Consider the following 23,413-nt stretch of genomic DNA (forward strand, 5'->3'; position numbering starts at 1 on the left):
AGGTTGTAAAACGTATCTTCGTGAAATCGTAAAATAAACTGACAGTCAGACCCGTTATCCAAGCTTCTCTCCGAACTCGTCCCCACTCCATACCCCCCCCCCTCCCCTTACCCCAAGATTGAGAAGTAGTTATGCCATTGATGAGTGATCATATCCTAAACTATTAATTAATGTAGGATAAATCGTTTTCACATTAAGAAAGACTCTTGTGGTGCTCGCACTTTTGCTATTGTCATCGCGGAAATGACTTTTCATTGTTTCTGTTTCTGTTGTGTGCTTGCAATATGCATTGGCGAGTTGGTTATTTAGTTTGAGATAATGCTTTGGTTATTTCCCGCCATAATCAGTGATTCAGAGAAACTTCCTACATACCGAAAGAGTGACATCATCTCCGATGAACCAATAATATTTGACAGTTGCGTGACATCACAGACCCTGTATTTGATCTTGGGACACCCGTCACGTCTGCAACCGGGAATGTACACTTTACAGAGACGTTAAGCGTAGTAAAATCCACTTCCTCCTGCACAGAAAATTCCTCCCTAGGTAAGTAAGGTGAGCATTTTCTTACATGATGGGATTTGTTGAATTTTGGTATGGCCCATGGCTAACTCTGATAGCTTCTTTGGCTTCTGATAGTTGCCCAAATTGTTAACTTTGTCGATTGTTGGGCGTAAACGACGCCATTTTCCTGTTATTTGCTAGGCTACACAACGTTGTACCTACTAACATTCTTTAGCCTAACGTAAGCCTAACATTAGGATCACGCACAGGCTTGGCTTGGCTTATGAATGCAGTATTACTAGAGATCAATGTGACAAGCTAACGCCCAGTGATGTAGAGTGTTAACACGAACTCAATTTGGTTCCTTAGCACAAAACCGATTTGAGTTAATTTTATTTACATTGATAGACATGTCCTCTTATTTAGAATCCGTTAATTCCGTGTTGTTACTGTAACAATTTGTTTCCAAGGCAATGGTGGGTAAACTCTTATCATTGCTAGGCTGGTGACATGTTTAGCCTACATTATGTAGGGTAGGTAGGCTTTGATTCTAGGCGAAGTAAGTTAATTTTTAAATACTGATTGAATGGTTTTATATATTTTTATCATAAGGAATGCTAACGTTCATCAATCAATCTCCTGAATAACAATTTTGTTAGCATTGCCTCATAGAGTTCAGTTTGTTAGAGATTTGTCACATGTTGCTCTGCCATCCTATCCTAGGCATACTTCCTATTTTGTTATGACCCATCAAATTTCTTTTGTGAATCAAATTCCTATAATTTATCCAACGAGATCTAGTGGAGATCTAGCAGATAACCTTGACCAGTGGCTAGGCCTGTGCTAGTGTTTTTCCCCAAGCCATGTGCATGCTAGACTACAGTGAATTTGTTTGTAACAGTAATTGACACACCCATCTTGTGGTGGCAAAAACTTTACAAACAGACTTGTATCTAAAGATTATGTCACATAAAATCAGCTAACTATTCTTTCAGTCATATATGGTGACATTGATAGAGCAAGCCTCGCCCGTTCGTTTTGTTTTAGTGGCTCTCATTTAAGTACTCATTCATTGCCATACTTCTATATTAGGTTAGGCCTAGAACTTTCTTCCTTTAAAAAAATTAAATTGTAACAAGCAAACTAACATACAGGTCAGGAATTGATCCCAATTTTCCAATGATATAGAGGGAAAGTTGTGAACTAAAAATTTGCGGAATAGAGCAAAGAAATTTATGGCTAGAACTGGGTTCAATCCAGTGACCTCTGGGTTACAAGCCCAGTGCTCTACCAACTGATTTATATAGCCCTTAGTTGGTGGCAACCCCCTATTAAGCCATTATTTTGTTATATACTTTTGCAAGGAAGCAGAGGGCTTGGTTAACTTTTGCAGACAGTTAAAGATACCATCACCTCATGGGTATTAAGTTAGTAAGATCTTTGATTTCAGCAGCTTCTTGTTTTTAAATGCCTCTCTGCATGATAGTGTAGTATCAACTTCTCTGCATTTGGTATTACCTTTGGTTATTGAGAATTAATTTAACAGACTTGGACATCAGCTTACACCGCTACCTCATGCTAAATTGTAACAAAACAATTAGTAAGTTCATGTCCAGTCTGTTCCTAGTTTCTGTGCAAATCAGTACAGTATTTGGAACATATTACTGCTTCATGTACTGCTTCATGGCGGTTGTGTGATCATAGCAGAGCATTCTGAAGTAATTAAATAATTTTTAAAGCTGAAGACTAGTAATCTTTGGTACTCAGCAGTGAGAAAATGGTATGAGGAAATGGTTGTTGCAGGCACTGGTAGCACCTGCACTGTTTTAATAGATTTTGCAGTTGTCATTTCAGATGAAAAGAGATTGTGGAGAAGAATTCCATATGTGCCCTTGAAGGAATGTCTGCAAATGTAAAACTTTGAATTTTTACTCTAAAAATACCAAAAAAAAAAAATTTACTTTCAACCCGTTTGAGGTTGAATAATTTGACATAAGGGTCTCTTCTCCACTCAAACATTAGAACTCTTGACATTTGTAAGCACATATGGAGCTCATCACCCTTTCTCTTTTCTCTGAAGATAAAATGGACTCAAAAGTCGACCTCATAGTACAAGCCAAGCTTGCTGAACAGGCAGAGCGGTACGATGATATGGCAAAGGCAATGAAAGAGGTGACACAGGCTGGTCACAAACTGTCAAGTGAAGAGCGAAACCTGTTGTCAGTCGCTTACAAAAATGTAGTGGGTGCTCGAAGGTCATCCTGGAGAGTGATTTCTAGCATTGAACAAAAGTCTGAAAACTCTGATAAAAAGAAAACTATCACAGAAGAATACCGTAAGAAGGTCGAAAAGGAGTTGCAAGATATCTGTAACGAGGTCTTGGTAAGTATCTTCAGCGATTTGCTTGAGGTTCTTCTGTTACTTTATTAAGTGTAGAATGCATTGATTAGCCATTGTATGGTAGACCATTTACCCCTTACGATTTTTTAACTATGCTGTTGCCCATTAGAGGCATATGTAAGATGGTTGCTTGGAAGTGACTTTTGATTAATAAGGAAATATTGTGTAGAGGCCACTTTTGTAGATGCTTGTTGCAGAGAATAAGGTTGTTAAGTTTTCAATTCATAAATAAGAACAAGGCAAAATTAGACATGGCGTACCAGCCTACTGCCTCTTTTTGCCACTAGAAATAAGTTGGATATTGTTGTTGATTTTACTCTACTCGTTATTTCAAAGATACAGCCCTGAAGTAAGAAAGTTTAATAAAGGCAGTTGAGTTTTGGCATTTGCTTTAGATGAGGTCATGTACATTATTTGGTTATACGTAAAAGATGTAATTGGTGTACATAGTAAAGAAGGACTGGGGAAAGGGAGAGGGGCTCAAGATTTTTATTAACAGACTTATAAAATATTTGACCCTTGCATGTTGTCAACCTTTTTCAGGAATTATTACAAGCACATCTGATACCAAGTTGTGGTGACATACATCTGAATGAGCAGAAAGCTGATACTCCGAAAGTAGAGCTGAACCCAGATGAACTTGCGAAAACGGAGAGCCAAGTTTTTTACCTGAAAATGCAAGGAGATTATTTTCGATACCTTGCAGAGGTGGCAACAGGGGAAGATCGCGACAGTAAGTGTCATTGAACATAATGGGTCTAGCAAGCTTCAAGATTGTGCAAATATGTGATCGACACATTGCACTTATTTTCCTGGCTCAATCAACTTGATGGTTTATTTAAAGGCAGTCTACTAGCCTAGAATACTAGCCTAGAATAACTGTAGTTTACATGAGAGTGTGAGTGTGACTATGATAAGCAGTTTCCTGTAGAAATGTTTCAGTAATACATTGACATCAAGACTTGAAGTAAACATGTTGATAGTTGCACGTTACCTTGATATATGTAATGCAAACATGTGTATGCAAAATCGCCAGTAGTAATAATGCACTAATTGAATTATTAAATTTTTCAACAGACACTATTAAGAAATCACAGGAAGCATATGATTCAGCTTACAAACTCAGTGTAGATCGACTGCCACCTACTCATCCAATAAGATTGGGACTGGCTTTAAACTTCTCCGTCTTCTACTATGAAATCCTAAACACTCCTGAAAAGGCCTGCGAACTAGCTAAGAAGGTAAGTAATCAGAAGCTTATTCTGTTCCTGCTGTTGGATACTAAGCAATGCATTCTGACCACACCCACTTTATTAACCTTATGGATATCAGATATAGCTAGATATACCTGTGAGGCATCTTTCAATATAATTGACCCAGCTTTGGTTAACACAAATGTGCTGTGTGATATTCCAATCTTTGGCTCTGAAGTGCAAGCTCATATCTTAACCGGTCACTGAGATTTGTGGAATTGGCATGATTTTCTCATGTGAAGTACCCATTGTTCCCATAGCTGATTTTTTATAGTGTGATGTTAACTCGTAGGAATTTTCTGCAAATTTAAGTGTACAGCAGGATAGCAAGAATTGTGACAATTCAATGCCAGCTTCAAATCTTACAGACAATGAAATGCTACTATCAGACATTTTCAGTACATATTAGACTAATATTAGTCAGTAAGATATAAGGAAGACGTTCCTTGTATCAGTTTATTTCATTAGAGCTGCCAACTATTAGAAGTTTCTGCATTAAAAATGGGTGTATGATTTAAAACCTTTATAAATGGAATTTATGAGGTTGTGTATGAGGAACACAATGTCTTGAAGATAAATGGCTGCACCAATTGAGTAATTGTGAAATGACCTTATGAGTCCCCTCAATCATACACCTTCATGATTGGTGTGATTCTTATAAACAATGTTTTAAGTGGATCATACCAAGCAATGAGTGTCAGTGTCACCATGGGTAACCACGATAAGCCCTTATTCTTACTGGCTTACAATGTGTCCCAGAAGTAACCCGTAAAGTTAAAGTGAAATCTACTGGTCTCATAGTGTGCTGCTTCCTTTTGTCACCAATCATGAATGTTGTTCCAGTGATTATCACAATGATGTATTAGAAATTGATGACCCTGCTGCCTGGTAGGGTCATGATCTACATTTGTAAATGTATTTTCATGTTTCTATTGTCTTTTCGTTCCAGGCATTTGACAATGCAATCGCTGAACTCGACAAACTTCAAGAAGATACTTACAAAGATAGCACGCTCATCATGCAGCTCCTTAGAGACAACTTGACCGTAAGTACCATTGGTCCCCAGAATCCAGTAGATAGGCGATCTTTAGGTTACATTATTTAAATCTTCATTTGGTTAATTATTGCTGGTCCGAATTGGAAATTCTTCTTGAAGCCCATGGCTGATATACATAACACCAGTTGGTCATCAGTTGAACACTTGAAACAAAGTTGGCTGAATTACACTGTTGGACTTGATTTGGAAATGGGTATATTCAGAAGAGAGAAAGTGATGCATCTTATGGCTGTTTGCTTAGTGTTTGACTTTGAACTTGTTTGTCTTTTTAGTATCAATTTACTTTCTGCTGGCTGACATTGATTGCTTCACTAAAACTGCTGAAAATGTTCTGCATCTGTAGATCCTACCCACATGTTCATTACATTCTATATGGAGGAGATATGGATTTTCAAAATGCATCTGGCAATGACATAATGATGGGAGGGGGTAATTGTAGCTGAAAAAGTTGTTTCTCTTTGTATTTCAATCATAATCCACGGTGTAGTAAATATTTCTACAAAATAGTTACATTTTGATGAATTCCAGCTACAGAGAACGTTGCCAGCTAAGCAAATGTCCAAATATATCATTATTCAACGTTAAACTAACAAGAAGATTGAAACTGCCTAAGTAAACCTTTTGAAGAACATTAATCCTGATGACACAACAGATCACCCACTGTGTTCCACTTCCTGAAAGTAACTGTAAGGTTGAGCTTGTCAAAATATTTAATCAATCGTATCTCCAGTTAGGGATAAGGTTCTCAAGATTTCAAGAAATTTTATTTTCACTGTAAGGTTAAAATGTCTGCCACTAGATGTCCCTCTAAGGTTTAGATTAATTTTATTCAAATCAGATGGCAGGTACCACAATGAACCTCTTCAGCCTTGGCAGAAGGCGAAGAAGGACACGGAGCTCTCTGTAGCTCTACATAAGATGCAACAATTTTTAAACACTCAATATGTCGGGCACAATCCATCGCAAATGTGTTTCAAGACAGTCATAATGTAATCAATGTGAGAAAATAGCCCATGTCGTGAATTAGCGATGGTTATCGGGAAAACAACAGCAATCTGCAGCATTGATGAGATGGTTCCTACCTGCAACAAGTTTTCTTTATACCACCCCACCCCACCATGATTGCCCTTCACATTACCAGTGTTTGTTTAGTATGGATGTTCATGTACCAGACTACTCCTCACAAGTGTCATCTTTTCCCTCTTTTCAGCTATGGACCCAGGAAACTGATGCAGAGGATGTCCAAGAAGATGGGGACAACAACTAACCCCTAATGAGGGTTCCTCATTTATGTAGCCTGCTTCATCTGTCTTTGACAAGTTGTGAGCCTTATACCCCAGAACAGTTAACCACAGGGCTGTATCTGTGTTCAGCATAAGGGTGTCCCGGTAACAGCATGACAATCTCTGCATTGTCTTACGGTTTAGTCTTCTCAGTGTTTGCTTCTTTTCTCAAAAATTTGTGAAACCTGTTCCGCCTGATTTTAAGATCTTGCAACAGCCTGGTATGATGTTGATTGGGTACTTTAGCTGCCACACAATTTTCTTTTCTTTAAAAAAAAAAATTGTTGAACGGGAAAATTTATATGCTAGATTTTTACTTAGGATTCTGTAAGCATTTTATCATGCATGAATTGTTAAGAGCTAGCTAGATTGGTTGCTTGGTCTATTTGTTTTGCGACGATATCTGTATGAAAGTGCTATTTTAAACAGATGCTAAATGACACGGCAAATAGTTGAATAAGTCAGCCCCCCTACTGCTTGATTGTGAAACAACACAAATCTCTGGTCACCTTGCGACTGGTTTTGGAGATGATGGCCCAAGGTGAGCAGTGGTGCAACGACTAGATGCTTTACTAAGTGTCGGAGAAGGTTGACTTTGGCAGTGTCACATTTTGTGGTGCGTTCTTAAACTTCTGATCTTGAACAAGTAAATGTTAGCATATCTAATGGTGATAAGCATTACAAACTCCTTTTGTTGAACAACAAAAGAAAGTACATGTTGTTAAAGGTGGATCTTTGGTAGCAGACATGTTTCTGAACTTTGTGAGACATCTTAGTTGTTAAATGGTGGACCAGCTGCATCTTTCTTTCCAGATATTTTCTTGCCGCCATTTGTGAGATATTCATGTTTTTGTTTTGTTTTTTGACCTTGTTTTGAATATGCTGCTAATTATATATTTCATTTTCATAAGTAGGCGCGTATCTAGTAGTGCTGCAATGTTCAAAGCATGAGAAGGTACAGTAGTAGCAGGTGGAAATGTTGATGCCCAGAAGCTAGGTACAATTTAGAGGTTATTACTTCTTTATTTTAAATATAAAAGCAGTTTGCTGCAGAGGTGTATGTGTTAGTTTCATTAATTGAAAAGGAGCAGCTAAAAAAGAAGAGAAAAAAAAACTGCCCAAATTGGTTATAAAAAAATGTCATCTTTCATTAGTATTTACATATTCTTGTAAGCTTTGTAACTCTTACAAGTATCGCTTAACTTTTCCCCCTATTTCCCTGTAGATGTTACCACTTACTCATCTGTCGTTTTTCTTGTCACTCATGTGCTAGTCTTATGTTGGATAGATATTTTTAGCTTCTCGCACCCGATATAAACTTAAACAGGCAGAATGTTAAATTCTGGAGATGCCACCGCACCCTTATTTTGAAGAAGAAATATATAGAGACGGCTTACACACGTGTCAAACCATCAGGCAGCTACTCTTAGGTCCATAAGGAAGTGTTCCTTTGGTACTGTTGTAAGAGCCTTTGTAAGCACCTGAGAGTTCTGTGCAATTGGTGAGGTAGAAAATACAATTTGGGGGGAGGTTTTTATGTTTTATAATGGTATTCTTGTTTATATTTTGACACATATTGAAACTTGTACTACTAAAATAGATCTTTCTTTTGCCGTGGTAGGTATAGCATTCTTCACACAGCCTGTCATCTATGTTGGTCAGTTGGAAATCTAAATGTTCAAACCAACGTCCTATCAACACACAGCTTCTTTAGAGTGACTCAGTGATTATAATAACAGTTTAAAATAGCTATCTTGTCTTTTTGTCGTTTATACACCTTTAGGTGTTCATGTGAGAGATGGTGATCAAGAATTGAAACATGAAACCACCTGTTGTCCTTATTTTTCTTGTCGACTTCTTTCTATTAAGTTATCAAATCTATTGCAGATCTGTGAAGCAGATTTGTAAAGGATAATTTTTTTGCCCTTAAGCGTTAACATTGATGAGAGAAGAAGAAGAAGAAGAGAGAGAAAAAGTTGTAGTAAAAATTGCCAAATCTGAGAGAGTAGTTTGGTGAAGAAATGAGTGTTAAGTTTAATTATACTTTTTTTCGAACACCCCAGTACATGGGTGGTGTCTGTGTGGCATATGTCACCTTTGTTGTATGAAGTAAGAGTCTCAAGGAGAAAGTAATTTGGTGAAGAAATAAGTGTAAAGCTTAATTGTTCTACACTTCACGTGATGTCATTGGTGTAGAAATCGTTTCGAATTTAAAAACCTTGTTTTGGTAATGCTGTAGTCATTGTGTTTTCTGAGTTGGCTTTTTTCCCTAACCCCTTGTCCCCCGACCTCCCCCCCAGTACATGGGTATTGTCTATGTGGCATAGGTCACCTTTGTTGGATGAAGTAAGTGTCAAGACAAATGCTAGTACCAATAACACCTTTCCCCTGGGCATATCAGTAGGGAAGATCTCTTACAACCTATTCAAAGTCATTTTTGATAACAAACAGTTCAAATTCCCTCATATGACCTTCACTTGCACACCTTTGACCCTTTTGACAATGAAGACAGTTGTCAGGGACTTGTTAATATAGTCTAACACCTCTTACAGTGCCTTGAGCGAAACATGCGCCAATTGGAATATCCAAAAATTGGAAGTTTTGCTAGATTCCACAACAAATGTTCCGAAAGTTTAAATTTTTTGCGCCACGAATCTTAATTACTAGCCCAAGTATGTCCATCTTAGCACAAAGCTTTCACCCAATTATTCTACACAGCACAAATTAAGCTGCATTTTCAGTCAATGACAATACTTTGGAATTTCTTGAAGCCACACTCGCTGCCTGTTAATTTACAATATATATTCGTTCTGTCCTGCATCCCTTGGGGATAGCAAATTTATGTGCAAAGTACCAGAGAGGACCAGGGTGCTAACACCCATTGAGAAGGATTGTACATTTCATAAGACAGTATGTGCAATGACAGCCATGATCAAAACTCCCCAAATCCAGCGTGGCGGTACTTGCACATGAATCCCCAGTAAATTACCAAATCTGTAAAACTGCCGTAGATATCGTAAAAGTGCTGTTTGGTAGGATAGTGGGTTGACAGTGAGATGATCATTGTAACGTATCGTACTCTCTGTTAATTTAATGTTAGTTTCGGGCGTATCATTACTTGCTCTTCCTTTTCCTTGTTTTTCTTCAAATTTTAAACTTGCCGCCCTTGATTGTCTTACAGATGGAAAGAGAATGTGGAAGAGTTCCATATGTGCCAAATACAAAAGAAATCAACCCCCCCTCCCCCCAAAAAAATAAAAATATCACTTGGTTCATTCGGTGTCCGGTATGATATCCTATCCGCAGTTGCCCAATTAAGCATATTACTTACCCACATGATGCTGTGCTCATGCTGAACGTTCCAAACCGGCTAGATCTCTGTAATGTACTGGGGCCAATTTTTTTCTCTCTCTTAGGTAGAACCTCCATCAATTTTGTCCAGAGAGCAAGTTTTCTCATTATCGTAATGCACATATGAAGCTCATCACACTTTCTCTTTTCTCTGAAGATTAAAAATGAGCTCAAACGAAGACCTGATTAAACTTGCAAAGCTTGCAGAGCAGGCTGAGCGGTACGATGATATGGCAAAGGCAATGAAAGAGGTGACACAGGCTGGTCACAAACTGACAAGTGAAGAGCGAAACCTGTTGTCAGTCGCTTACAAAAATGTAGTGGGTGCTCGAAGGTCATCCTGGAGAGTGATTGCTAGCATTGAAAAGAAGGACTCTGGGGAAGAGCTAGCACTCGTTACCAAGTATCGACAGGAAATTGAAAAGGAACTACAAGATACCTGCAATGAAGCGCTGGTGAGTTGAGTGAAATCGTATATTTAAATATAAATATCATTTTTACATTAAACGTAAATTGTATACCTGAAAATTAAGGAAGCAAATTTCGTTTGAAAGTCATGCAATCACAAAAGACTACACTTGGTGTAGAATCTTGTGTACTGTAGTCCTACAAAAACAAAATGCATTTTTACAAGGGTTTTCAGTTTTGTCATGAGATTTGCCTGTCAAGCCTAGGATATCGGAACACATTTCGTTACCTTGTAGTGAGTCTTTAGGCTGTTGGTCTGTGTCCTTAAATGTCCTAAAAAAATCAGATGATATAGAAAGTGGTGGCATAAATGAATTGTGACTTTTTTTTCAATTTTAACAGGAATTATTGGACAAGTTCTTAATCCCTGGAGCAAGTGAAGGGGCTCATGATGAAGCAACGTTTTACTTAAAAATGAAAGGCGACTACTATCGATATCTAGCTGAGGTCGCTTCAGATGAAGCAAAAACATGTAAGCTTTACATGATTGGCTGTCTCTATTTTAAGCTCTGTTTAAGCTGGTACCAGATCAGTTCCATTTTATCTAGTTTTGGAGATCACTGTCCATTTGGATTGTAAGCATCGAGTGTTTCCTTACACGTGGTCTGCATAAAAGGATCACAGTACGACCGCATTAATATATGGAGCATTGTATTTTTGCTTTAAAATTTCTTTAAATAAATTCAGATCAGTTTTGATCTTCAGTCAATTGTGATTCTGACAGAATTTACACCCTTTTATCTCAGATGAAAGTTTTTCGAGCGGAACTTAAACCGATTGTTTAAGGGATACAGTTTGAAGGTGTCTGTGTTGAATTTGGAGTTCTCTGTTCCTTTTGGATCTAGTTTAGATCAAATGTAATTTCTCTAGACAGTTTATGATGTAAATGATCTCGTACACTACCTACAAAAAATGTGGCTAAGAGGTCACTAAGCCTTTTGGCTCAACTGAGGCCAAAATGTAAGGAAAGTTTGCTAATTCACAATCTCACAAGAACGATCTGTTAGAATCCGACAGCAAGCAAGATGTTTGCAGACCTTCATATTAGTGGCCACTAGAGGTGTTATCTCAAAGGGGAGGAAGCCAACAGTGCAACAGACTGGATCCCATTGTCTTTAATACTAGTCAATGGTCTCTCTAGGGTTAAAGGTTAAGATTCGTATTTTGAAAAATGTTATAGAAAGCCAAATTTAGCTAATGTACGGATTTAAATCTTTGCACGTATAACAAGGCTCCACCCAACCTGTCTCGGATTGTGTTTATCGCTCTCCTTAGTTTTAGTGTCTCTACGCTGTCTTACCCTCATGGTATTGACCATGTTAATCTAAGATCCATTTCAGGAGTATAATAGGGGGTGTGGGGGGGGGGCATCATGGATTAGGACTTGAAAGGTTACCGTCTTTGTTGCTCCTTTGTTTACAGCAACAGTTGAAGAAGCACAGAAGGCATACGATAAAGCCTGTGAAGTAGCAAAGGAGTTGCCATCTACCCATCCAATTCGTCTAGGGCTGGCTCTTAATTTCTCGGTTTTCCACTATGAAATCCGTAACCAGAGTACTGAGGCTTGCACCCTTGCAAAGTCGGTGAGTTATTTTATGCAGTTGAAATATACTAGTGACAGGCAGTGTGAAACTTGTAATACATCACTCAGCTGTTAAATAGAAGTGTGGGGGGAGGGGGGAGGACCCCCCCCAAAAAAACTGGCCCTGTCAGTAACGAAAAATAATCCAAACATGGCAAAGTTGGTATCCTAGTTATCAGGTTACAAGTTCTTGTACCGTTTTTTTTTTTTTTTTTTTTTTTGAGAAGTGAATCTAAGGATTATGTGAGGGCTTGAATCAAAATACCTAGACTAGATACTCAACTCAAAAACCAAAAGCACAACAGGGGAACTGTGCGCACCCACGTGAAACGTAACTTCAATGCATGACGGTATTGCCTGGGCCAAACGTTGTTGGAACTTGGGAATTCATCCATTTGGGTGTGCTGTTGCTTATATTATATAGCTAAGATGGTGATTGGAGTGAATAGTTTGTTGTCATTAATAACATGTCCTGCACATATATGTGATTTCATCATGTGATTTGCCATAAGGATACACAAAACCCAACCATCAACATTGGTTTTTTTTTGTGGGTGGTAGGGGTTACTGTCACAGGATGAATTTAGGGGTATGGCATTTATTATACATTGCATGGGTGCCTCTACATCAAACATAGTACATCGGTACATACTTGGATCCTCAGAAAACTATCGTATGTATGATGGCATGACAAGACATGAAGAATTCAAACACATAATACCCAGCCACACATCTAACCCATGTGAGAAGGCAGGGGAGGGGGGGGTAGGGGTTAGGAAGCTGTCTCAGAGATTTAAAGAGATGCAAAATCACAGACAGAAATCTGGACGGTATAAATTTGTAAATCAATTGGCTATGATACCATTAATTGATAGGAACATGAATCCCAAACCAGCGTTTCCTGCCTAAGTTATTAGCTCTCATCGTCATCGTCGTCATCATATGAATCCGTCGTCATCAAATCTTATTGACCTTTGTACTTTTTCAATGAATTCTTTGTTGTTTCTCATGGCAGGCGTTTGATGAAGCAATAGCAGAACTTGACAGTCTCAAAGAAGACAGTTACAAAGACAGCACCCTAATCATGCAACTACTCCGAGATAACTTGACGGTGAGTATCAAGCACCTCCCCGTTTGTTTGTTAAGCAGACTTCACTGATTAACTAGTGATTGGTCAGTTGTTTTATTCGAGATCTTTTGAGCTGCAGAACCGATCTGATTGAATATGTTAGGCCAGAAAAATCACGTCTCGACATCAATTGACAGGTTGTTTTTTGACTTTCGTCAAAGGTATGCTGGTCATTTTCTGAGAATGCCTAGAAAGGTTGATCGTTGCTCTTTGTATAAGTTCAGTCCTCTGCATGTCTTAGCTCTTAATGGTGTAAATATGAATTGGTGAGTTAATTCAGCTTATTACCGTCAAATTGGTAAAAACATTCGTTGAAAGGGTTTCTTTTACACTACACAGCTTAGTTGATTAGGTGACCCACAGGTGTGGGTATAGTTGAGGCTCAACTGGTACCCCCCACTCCTCCTGCACTGCCAGGAAGATAATACCCTACAAATTCAAGGAAACTCCACTGCAGCAATTTCGTACTGGCAATCAAATTCAAAATGTTTGACAAAGCAACTGTCGCTCATGCACAACCTTTGTGTGGAGTGAGAATCTGAAATATCTGATCTGCCAAAGTCACACATCGCTGTCAATGCAGCTTGCATTTAATTTTGTAACTTTTTTGACAAACGGTCGGTAGCAGAATTAATTCATATGTAGCTCAATTAGGTAAAGCCCATCCATGTGACTGTTGTCCACACAAAACCGGGCGAATATTTTGGCCTGAGACATTTATATTATACAAAGTTTGAGTGGTGCCCAAAATATTCCAGTGTCTGTATTGGTCTAGGGTAATGGAACCCACTGCCGTTTTCAGGCAGTTATGTAGTGTTCAAATATTTGTGAGTTTGGAATATCGTAGTATTGAATGCTCTGAAGTTTCTCTTATTATAAAATTATATCATTCTTGTCGTACAAAATGTGCTATGCATCTTCGCACCTGTAATGCGATTCAACCGTTTTACATGGTAAATTTATTTGGCTATGCTTTACCGGATAGATTATTATTCGCCGGTTCATCCTCAAGATTCTTTGTCACTGGTTAAAAATGTTACTCTACACAACAGTTGAAGTAATTGAGTGGTAATCGTATGTGTTTTTCTTTCCCTAATTGATTTTCCACCTCCCCTCTCCTTTTTGATTCCCTCAGCTATGGACTGCTGATTCAGAGGCTCCAGCAGAAGACCCTGAGGATGACTGATTCATCATCATCTAAGCCGCAGACCGTTACCCTACTTTTGACATGACAAAAATAGTTTTAAGTGCAAGTTGTTAGCTTATTATCAAAGAACTTACAGGAATTGGAACTTGAGTTAATAGCGGAAGTTCCGTCGTCTGGCTAGTAGTGATTGTACAGGGTATACCCTCCGTGTACCTCACTGATATGTTAGTTTTATTATCTTGGCTTTTGTCTCATGGCATAAAGTAACCACCAGAGTAATGTCTGTTATCTCTAACCCTCACCCATAGTTTTAAAGATTCATACCTCGTAAAACTATTTTCTTCTTTAATGTTTTTTTTTTTTTTTTTTCTAAGAAGATAAATGATCTTGTTTTCATTTACACCATGCTTTGTTTTTCAATTTTTTTTTTTTCCTTTTTTTTTTTAAGATTATAGTAACTTTTTGTCAGTTTGTTATGACTTTGCAGCCAGTGTTGGTTCACTTAAGCATAGAATGGTGCATTTTGTAATTTTAGACTGTAGTAGTCATTGGTCCCTTTATTATCTTCACATTGCACACATTGTTAGACAGAGAAAGTCACTAGGCAGCACATGGGGGTAACCTGTCACCAAACAGGAAAGGCCTGCCGTAACGGTTGGCAGAATAGGCAAGGGGTTGTAAAACCATTGGATTTTTTCCTCCCACGACAAGCATTCATTACCATCGCTTACAGAGATGGTCTTGAAAAGCATTTCAGGTGTTATCTCGGAAACGTTTTGTTGATGTTTTTTTCTTTTTCATGTTGTGGGCTTTCTGTCTGTGATTTTTCACTGTTGTATTTATAGAATAACAGGAGCAGGAGAGAGAGAGATTTATCTTGCGAGATGTGAAGAGATTTTGTCCAAAATTTAAGTTTCAAAGTTACACACCACTTGGACTGTTTTACAAAAGAGAACCCTTATAAATTTGCACTATCGAGTTTGAAAAGATGATGTTTATTTTTTCTTTTCTTGAGTGTCATGCACACAGCTCACAAGTCCGGCTGTGTTGGTATGCCAACAAGCAGAGTCATACATCTGTGTTAAAACCTGGTATCTGAGAAGATCCTTTCTATATCTTTCAATTGATCCTAATACTTTAAAAGTATATAATAGCTTGTATACACTGTGGATGCATTTCAAGCAGTGATTTGTAAAGGGTTCTTTTTCCAGTCTGCTATGGTTATTTACTCATGCTTGAAAGTTTTGGAGTCATTTTTTCACATTGTTGACAAAATTGTTTTCTATTCTTTTATAATATCTGGCTGCTAATTAATCAAGAAACAATGAATGTTACCTGGTCATTATTCTTCTGCATTTTGTGTCAATCATGCATGTTTTTTTTTTCGTTTTTTATTGTGAGTGGTAAAATTAACATTCCAGGGCTACACAAACACTTGCTTCTTTTTAATCATAAGATGAAGACAAAACAAAACCATCAGTTAGAAACTTCTGCATTGTGGGTGCCAAACAGCTTTCGCACATTTGACTCTCTCAAACCGATTAAAAAAAAAATTGGGGGGGGGGTGGCGTAGGAACGATCATAGGAATTGGGTAAGAAAATTGGATAGTGTGGGTTACTGGGGACAATGGCCGTCTGACTAGTGGTAAACAGCTACTGTACATCTGATCTAAGACAGAGTTTGCAGACTGCAGTTGGAGCAAGCAAGGATGCATTTAGTTATGCTATGAATTATGCATACATTTATACAGTAGATTCATGCATGAAATGTTTTCAAATCCTGAAAAGATTTTGATTGCGGAAGGTTGTGCAGTTGTTTTCTTCAGCCCGATACTCCACTAAAGAGAAAAAAAACCTGCATTTTGGTGAAAGCGTGCTGTCGTGAGTTTTTGCACGTGTCATAGCTTGCTCTGCTCCGGAGAACAATTTCAGGTACCTTTTATCTTTCATTTTCATTAAGAATCCTGTCGTCACCACATCCAAATAGATCCTTTAGTTGCTAAAATTAAGACATAGCTGGTATTTTAATTAGTGTTTGTAATCATCAAGTTTAATTAGTTTAATTAGAGACTACAAAAAGAAACTGACTCGAGGGTTTTCACAAAGCAGAAGTTAACAGAAAAGGGGCAACCAAGAATTGGTCACCAGAGCCTAGTGTTCTGAATCAATAAATTAAAACAACAGAAACGTAGAAAAAAAGTTGAAATGTCGTGAGCACTGTCTAGACGGAATCGTAACGGGGGTTCTGATTTTAACGCTTCTGGGTGGAGTATTTTTTACAACACTCAGATTCCGTGCACTAAGGAATCATGGGATAGGTGCTGCATTGAGCTCTTTTGCCAATGTAACTTGAACTAGATTCCAGAAACAAATTTCGAATGTGGATAGGTAGGGTGTGGTTGGCTATTCAACATGTTTAATGCTGTTGTATTTGTAAATCTGTGAGAGATATTTCAATATCTAGTTGTCATATTGCTGTTCAGAACTTAAGTCATTTGTTCTCTCTCTCTTTTTTTTTTTTAATTAATTAATATTGTTTTCTTCTCTTCGGTATTACTAAGTGGTGTCCTTTATGCCGCCGCTGTCTCACAGATTTCTTGTACTAAGATGGATAATTCTCTCCTTTTGCCGTGGTAGATGTAGTGTTTATCCACAGTTCTTGTGGATTGTAATGTGTAACAGTATGTCCACGTATCACAGCTTAATTAGCGTGACTCGGTGATAAAAAAAATAAGAACAAAAGAAAAAATTAAAAGCTGTTGTCGTGTTGTTATTTCTCTGCTTCCGTTTCTCTTTGAATTCATTTTCACTTAATAGTTTTAAAGGTAAAGGGAAAAAAAACAGATGCATGGTATCTCTTTAAAGAGTTGTACGGTCGGTCGTCAGTATATACGATTTTGCAAATTTTTTCAATTTCTTTTACAGTCTGTTAAACATTGGTGCTGGGTAGGAAATAATTATTTCTGTTATTGCCATCGTACAGTACCTGTCGACGTTGCTCTTGTGTTGACAACTGTGACGTAGCATAAGCCTTGTGGAACGTTTCTTCTTATGGAAAGAAGTGGACTTTGCATAAGTTTCGGTGGCTCTGCCTCTATGTGATATGCACATATTGGGCTACTGAGATAAGCAAAAACACTTGAACAGTAAGAAACTTGGCACTATGTGTCAGTCTGAGAGGGTTACACAGATAGCTTGCTCCTGCTTAGTATAACTTGACACTATTGGTTTTCTGCGTATTAACCAAACATGCCGAAAATAGGTCAACATATATACCTCTCTCTTCTTTTGTTTTTTTTTCCTTTCATTTTTGGTTTTCCGAAAGGGAAAACTAGGGGTTACTCTTACCGACCTTGTAAAGTTGTGACGCGGACCGCTGCTTCCAAGTCGGCAATGACTATAATGCGTACACATCGTAAAGTCTGTTATTACAGTTAGATTCGCACAACACGGCAGCATACAGAAATGTTGTACTCCGCCGAAGTGAATTAGTCAGGTCTATGCATGCAAGGTTCTTCAATACCGCCCTCATTACCCTATTGGAAACATTTCACACTGTAGATTAGATTGTAAAATATGTAAAAGTGGTCACGACAAGTATCACAACAGTGTAATTAAAAGACTACCCTCGCACTACTTTTGTCTTCAGGTGAGACATTTTGGAAACATTGGACAATCTTTTATAAATATGTCCGAATGGTGCACATTTTGCAGGATCAACTATACTTATGTGACTATATACTGCAATTTTATTACTATAGCTATCAGTGGTTTGAAAATTAAAACTGTCCAAGCCAACTTTCTCTTTTTATCAAAGCTAAAGTAGGTTTATAAAGGGTGAACAATCCCAGCACTTTGGCATTGTCCTTCCATAGCTGTAATATAGCAGTTTCAGGATGGAAGGGTATGATGAAGTATTAGTGAGAAATCACTGTTCAATGGGCTTCTTTTTATAGTTACAAAGTTTAGACTTCAACAAGTATTAGGAATAAAAGCCTCTTTGCAAGTACTCCTGCGCTACATAACTCTCCTTCCATAATATGTGCAAGTCCGATTTTCGGATGTACAACGTTTTAACTTCAAATCTGGTTCTATTTTCCATATTGGTAGCAGTTGAAAGGCCCTTTTTTGTCCCACAAAGGGTAGGGGTGGTGGGGGGGAACCCGTCTTCCATTATTCTGATAGTATATAGCGACCATAGGTAAGGTGTTTTCCATTGTTGCATTTTATTCCCAAGGGTTAAGTACCGTTGACTCGGACACCCCTAGCAAATAAAAGAAAGAAACGATTAAAAATGGATTGAAACCAAAGACATTAGTTGAGTTGGTAGAACACTGGTAGCTTTCTGTAAGTAACACCTCCTTCCCCACCTCCAATCTTGGACATACCCCTCCCCAACCTCCAATGTTGGACATCCCCTCCCCCACATCCAATGTTGGACACCCCCTCCCCCACCTCCAATGTTGGACACCCCCTCCCTCACCTCCAATGTTGGACACCCCTCCCCACCCTCAATGTTGGACACCCCTCCCCACCCTCAATGTTGGACACCCCCTCCCCCAACTCCAATCTTGGACACCCCATTCCTCACCTCCAATCTTGGATGGTGTTTTATTTTGATCAGTTGCAATTGTACCAGTACTACTTGTTAAAATGGTCCAAAATTGTAACTCAGACTTCAAATGACACTTTTCATTGCAAATATTTACTGTAGAAAAACGGCAGTCTTGTTGCGCAGTCGAAGGCAGTCACACATGATAGAACACTGCTATAGATCTACATATTATGTCTATTGTGTAAAGTATGAAATGGCAGCGCCATAAAATTGTTCAGCTAATTCATGAGTGGTTTTTCAGTTCGTTTTCCCGACTGGGAAGAGGTAAATGATTCGACACCCTCTGGTATTATTTGTTGTAAAGAATTCCATAAAAAAATGCTTTCCTGTTGAGTCACCCCTTTGTTTGAGTATTTCCCACAAGGTTATGTGTATAGAAAAAATACCAACACTGTGTGCACCGTACCTGAAATCAGGCGATGATAACCGCAAGGGTTTTTTTAGCTAGAAATGTTAACTGCTACACTAGACGCTCTCAACGTACCCACAATGGTTCTGGTACAGAAGGTTCCAACATAATGCCACCTAAAGATGTGAAAACCGTTAAACCTGCATAACTGTAATACAATCAAGGCCTTTGAGTGTATTGGCGGTCCTGAACTTTTTCTGGAACAGTTCAGGCATTCTACACAACCAGCATTAATATCAAAGGTATTTGCTTGGAATGCAACCTGTTGGATGAAAGGTTTTTTTATTTTTTATATTTTTTGGGGGGTGGGGAGGAGGGAGTGTTGCAGGAGGTGTGGGGGGGGGGTGCAGGAGGAGGGCTGTGCTGCTGTTTTATTGTCCAGTGTCTATGTGTGTATCAGGGTTCTTATCATGCTTAGCGTATTAAAGAAGGGGTTAGTGTAGGTTAGGTGACATTACGTTAGTGGTCAACTTCGTTGTTCGGGTAGAACTAAAAAAATATTTATTTCATAACATGATGTTAACTTAGTGACTAATTTCATCCTTTCATTCAGTATGTTATAAATTACCTAGCATATTTTTAGCAATGATTTAATTCACACAAAAGTAAGTTAGACAACCACAGCATACATATTTGTGTATTTTGAATCTTCAAGAGATAGCATATTTGCCTATTGGTGTAGCCAACATACCCAACACTAGTATAATAATTCTGTTTCACCCATTCAGTGGCCAAAAGGCCAGATGTAAAATGCCACCATGAAACTTGATCAAGGTGGACTGATATTAAACCTATCATCATCAATTGCAACTTTGTTTTAGGAACTCATGAAAAATCAGGAGGCTGCAGCTTACTGCAGCCAGGCTGTGTTGGTGATAAGCTTATACCTGTATGTGTTGTACAGTTTCACATATTATGCACTGCTGGTTTGCTGAGATAATCTCTGTGGTTTGTCATTGAGTCAGCCTTGCTGCATGGGATTGTGTAGCTTATCTTTCTTAACGTAGTGATTAAATATAGGAAGGGATAACGCCTGATAACCAGACATCCCCAGAGTTTCGGGGACATTCCTGGGATTTCATGGGCCGTCCCCGGATTAAGATTGTCTCTGGAATTTGTCCCCGGAAATAACCGCAGCCTTTACTGAAGATCAAAATCCACATCCTCGTAGCATTTTGTAGGGCAAAGATATGACGTTTGAGTAATTGGTTGATGTATTATGAATGCACAGCGGTGTTGGTGATGCCAACGAGAAATTCATCTTTTCTTTTGATTGTACAAAGCGCATCATTCACCGAGGAAAATAATATTACTACGAACAAATTGCACATCGATAAAATTCTAAGTGCTGTGAACACTGAAAAAATATCCAAATGTATCACATTTGAATAATAAATCAACAAGGCAGGCTGTATTCAAACAAACATATCTAGAATTGGCAACAAGCGATTGTGGTTTTCAACTAACAGTGTAAACATTTTTTTTTTTTGCTTCCATACAAGTGCGACATCTTTTAAATCCCTCAATTACCCCTGGAAATGACATGAATACCATTCTACATAAAAGGAGGAAAGTATTTGAACGGCAAATTTTAAGACAAAAAGCCTAGTAATTAACCTTCTCGCTTTCATTTCTCTGACATCGATTGCAGATACCAAAGCGTAAAAGATTTCCAAGGAGATGGCTAACAGTGCGGCAGATACGGTTCACCGTGCTCGGATCGCGGAGCAGGCGGAACGTTACGATGACATGGCCAAGGCCATGAAGGAGGTCACAGAACAGGGTAACTCCCTGAACAACGAGGAGAGGAACCTCCTGTCGGTGGCCTACAAGAACGTGGTCGGTGCTCGAAGGTCCTCGTGGAGGATCATCTCCAGCATCGAGCAGAAAGGCGATCACTCGGAGAAGAAACTAGAAATGGTCAGGAAGTACCGTAAGGACATAGAAAACGAACTGGATAGTATCTGCAAGGAAGTTTTGGTAAGGATTTTCAAGCAAAAATTATTAAATGCTGGAAATATTCATGGCCAGTGAGTTGTATACCTTTTAAGAAACACATGTTATCAGCCAAGGTTATTACTCTCAATATCAACTGTGCAATATATTTGAAAAATCACTATTTCTTAAATATCTTAGGCTCATCAATTGAAGTGGCTGGAACATTAAGTCTAAGACACAGATCAGTAGGTCCATTCCACAGCTGCAACACAAACTTGCTCAATTGACAAACATAAGACTTTTATGACCTTAGAGTAACATGCCTACTGCACTGATATGTTGGTTATTATCAAGTCAGCCTTAAAGGAGCACTCCAGAGATGTAGCGGTTCTTTAAAAGGTGTTCATCTTGAAAACCAGAATTGGCTACAGAAACGATTGTAGCACTCAATTATTTAGTTTTCTTTATAGTCTATGCATTAAGACATGTGATGTTGCTTATGGTATCCTAGTGCAGTGCAGTTGTGGGTGGATAAAGGCGATGTCAATAGAAGCCATGGATACTAGCATATATGAAATTGTGGGTTTGAGACCTGGCTTGGTTAAGTAAGGTGTGTTTAGGAAGAATTGCACGATTTCCCTGTCAGAAATGGTCTTTCAAACAGTCCAGAATTTAAAAAAATCCATAATTACCCAAAAATTTACAAAAAGTCTAAAATTATAGCTTAAAGTGTTAATTTTCAAACCTGGCACAAAGAACCTAGCTTACAAGCCATTTGTCTTTCTCCATTTCTGGCTGTTTATTAGCTCAAGGGTTAAAATAACTGTATTCAGACCCATCTATCTATTGTTGCAAATTGATACATTTATGCAAGGATACATGTTTGGGCATACAGCAGAACCATACATATGGAATATTTCAGTATGTTATCTAAGATTCCTATGATACAGAATGTACATGGTATAATTTCCAAGATTGCTTTTTTTTAGTAGAGTGGTTCGTTGTTCGTTCGTCCCCAATTATTCATGTAACAGAGAAACAGCTTCCATTTAAAAAAACAAAAATTAAGTGGGATTTTTGCAACGTGGGTTTAAACTATATTGATCTGGTTACAGGAATTGTTAGACAAGTTTTTAATACCAACTGAAGACCCTCCAGCAGACAAAGAGGAGCAGGAGAAATACCACGAAAAGAAAGTCTTCTTCTTGAAGATGAAGGGCGACTATTACAGGTATCTGGCAGAGGTTGCCGAGGGCGATCAAAAGAAGGGTAAGTTCTCTTCTTGTAGTTTGCTGCCAGATTTGTAGTAGTCAAGTACCAATGAGTACAAACCCACAAAACACGAGTACAAACTCACGAGACATAGTACAAATCCGCGAAACTTTCAGAGTATAAATCCACCAAACATGGGTACAAACCCACAAGACATAGTACAAATCCACGCAACATGGGTTCAAACCCACGAAAACATGTGTACAGATCTACAAGTACGAGTTCTTTGTTTTTATTTTCTCAGTATATCAGTACAACTGCAAAGACACAAATATTGGAGGGGATATATATTAAGACGCTCATACCAATTATGACAATTTTCCTAAGATGTCATGATTTTACCATAGCAACCGAAAGTAAGCCAAAGCTTGAAGTGTTCTAGCAAATCTCCCAAATGTTGCATAACTTCTAAGAATAGAAGGAGCAAAGTAGAGTAATGATGTCAATTTTCACAGCTATGTCCCAAATCATCACTACCAAGCAATTTCCTTTGCTATTGGTTTTTACATCCCAATGTAAAGAAATGCAGAAACGGCCCCAAATTATTCTTGATAGAACTTTCTTATTTTGCTTGTTATACTACATGGCTTAAAAGCAAAATATAATATTCTAACTCCTCGAAGATCATCCAAACTTTGCAGTTCAGCCTTCCACTCTTTCCCAGGAGCAGTAGTAGTGTGATAAGAGGCACCACTCAAGCTTTTTAAGAGGCTTCAATCAAGGCATCGTTATTTGCAAAGACTCCACTACAGTAAAATTGCTCAAGAGTTTCTTCAAATAATTATGAAAATGTGTAAAAATGTAGCTGCACGCATATATGTATATGTAAATCTTACAACCCTGAATAATTAGTGTTCAAATATTGTGTAGCAGTGTTGAGGTCTATGTATTTTGTCTCTTAAAAGTACTAGGGTTCGTGTGTACTGCAAAACTGCTGTACATCTTTGCTCTTTTGTATAGCCAATTTGTTTATATTGGCTTAGCACTCTGCGATACTGGATAAAT

At 38.3% G+C, this 23,413-nt stretch overlaps 2 protein-coding genes across 4 annotated transcripts in view; both read left to right on the forward strand.

Moving 5' to 3' along the window:
• Positions 1-408: 408 nt before the first annotated feature.
• Positions 409-16,929, forward strand: LOC139984216 (14-3-3 protein zeta-like). 2 transcript variants are annotated; one of them, XM_071998026.1, is made up of 6 exons: positions 409-546; positions 10,006-10,303; positions 10,659-10,788; positions 11,739-11,899; positions 12,914-13,009; positions 14,163-16,929. In XM_071998026.1, the coding sequence occupies exons 2-6, from the start codon at positions 10,013-10,015 to the stop codon at positions 14,211-14,213; spliced, it is 729 nt and encodes a 242-aa protein (XP_071854127.1). In that variant the 5' UTR covers positions 409-546; positions 10,006-10,012; the 3' UTR covers positions 14,214-16,929. The 2 variants fall into 2 exon arrangements, with proteins under 2 accessions (XP_071854127.1, XP_071854126.1); XM_071998025.1 differs by lacking the exons at positions 10,006-10,303; positions 10,659-10,788; positions 11,739-11,899; positions 12,914-13,009; positions 14,163-16,929 and adding exons at positions 2,585-2,886; positions 3,448-3,637; positions 3,982-4,145; positions 5,107-5,202; positions 6,425-8,322 and having other exon boundaries at positions 414-546.
• LOC139984217 (14-3-3-like protein) overlaps positions 436-23,413 on the forward strand; it is a 29,152-nt gene continuing 6,174 nt past the window's right edge. The window contains exons 1-3 of one of the 2 annotated variants that reach the window (XM_071998027.1): positions 436-555; positions 20,850-21,178; positions 22,252-22,405. In XM_071998027.1, coding sequence (XP_071854128.1) covers positions 20,879-21,178; positions 22,252-22,405 — 454 coding nt within the window. In that variant the 5' untranslated portion in view covers positions 436-555; positions 20,850-20,878. Of the gene's footprint in view, positions 556-19,283; positions 19,441-20,849; positions 21,179-22,251; positions 22,406-23,413 lie in introns of those variants that run through there. The other variant, XM_071998028.1, reaches the window with a different exon arrangement.

Source organism: Apostichopus japonicus, chromosome 17 (assembly GCF_037975245.1).
Source record: "Apostichopus japonicus isolate 1M-3 chromosome 17, ASM3797524v1, whole genome shotgun sequence".
Taxonomy (NCBI): Eukaryota; Metazoa; Echinodermata; class Holothuroidea; order Aspidochirotida; family Stichopodidae; genus Apostichopus; species Apostichopus japonicus.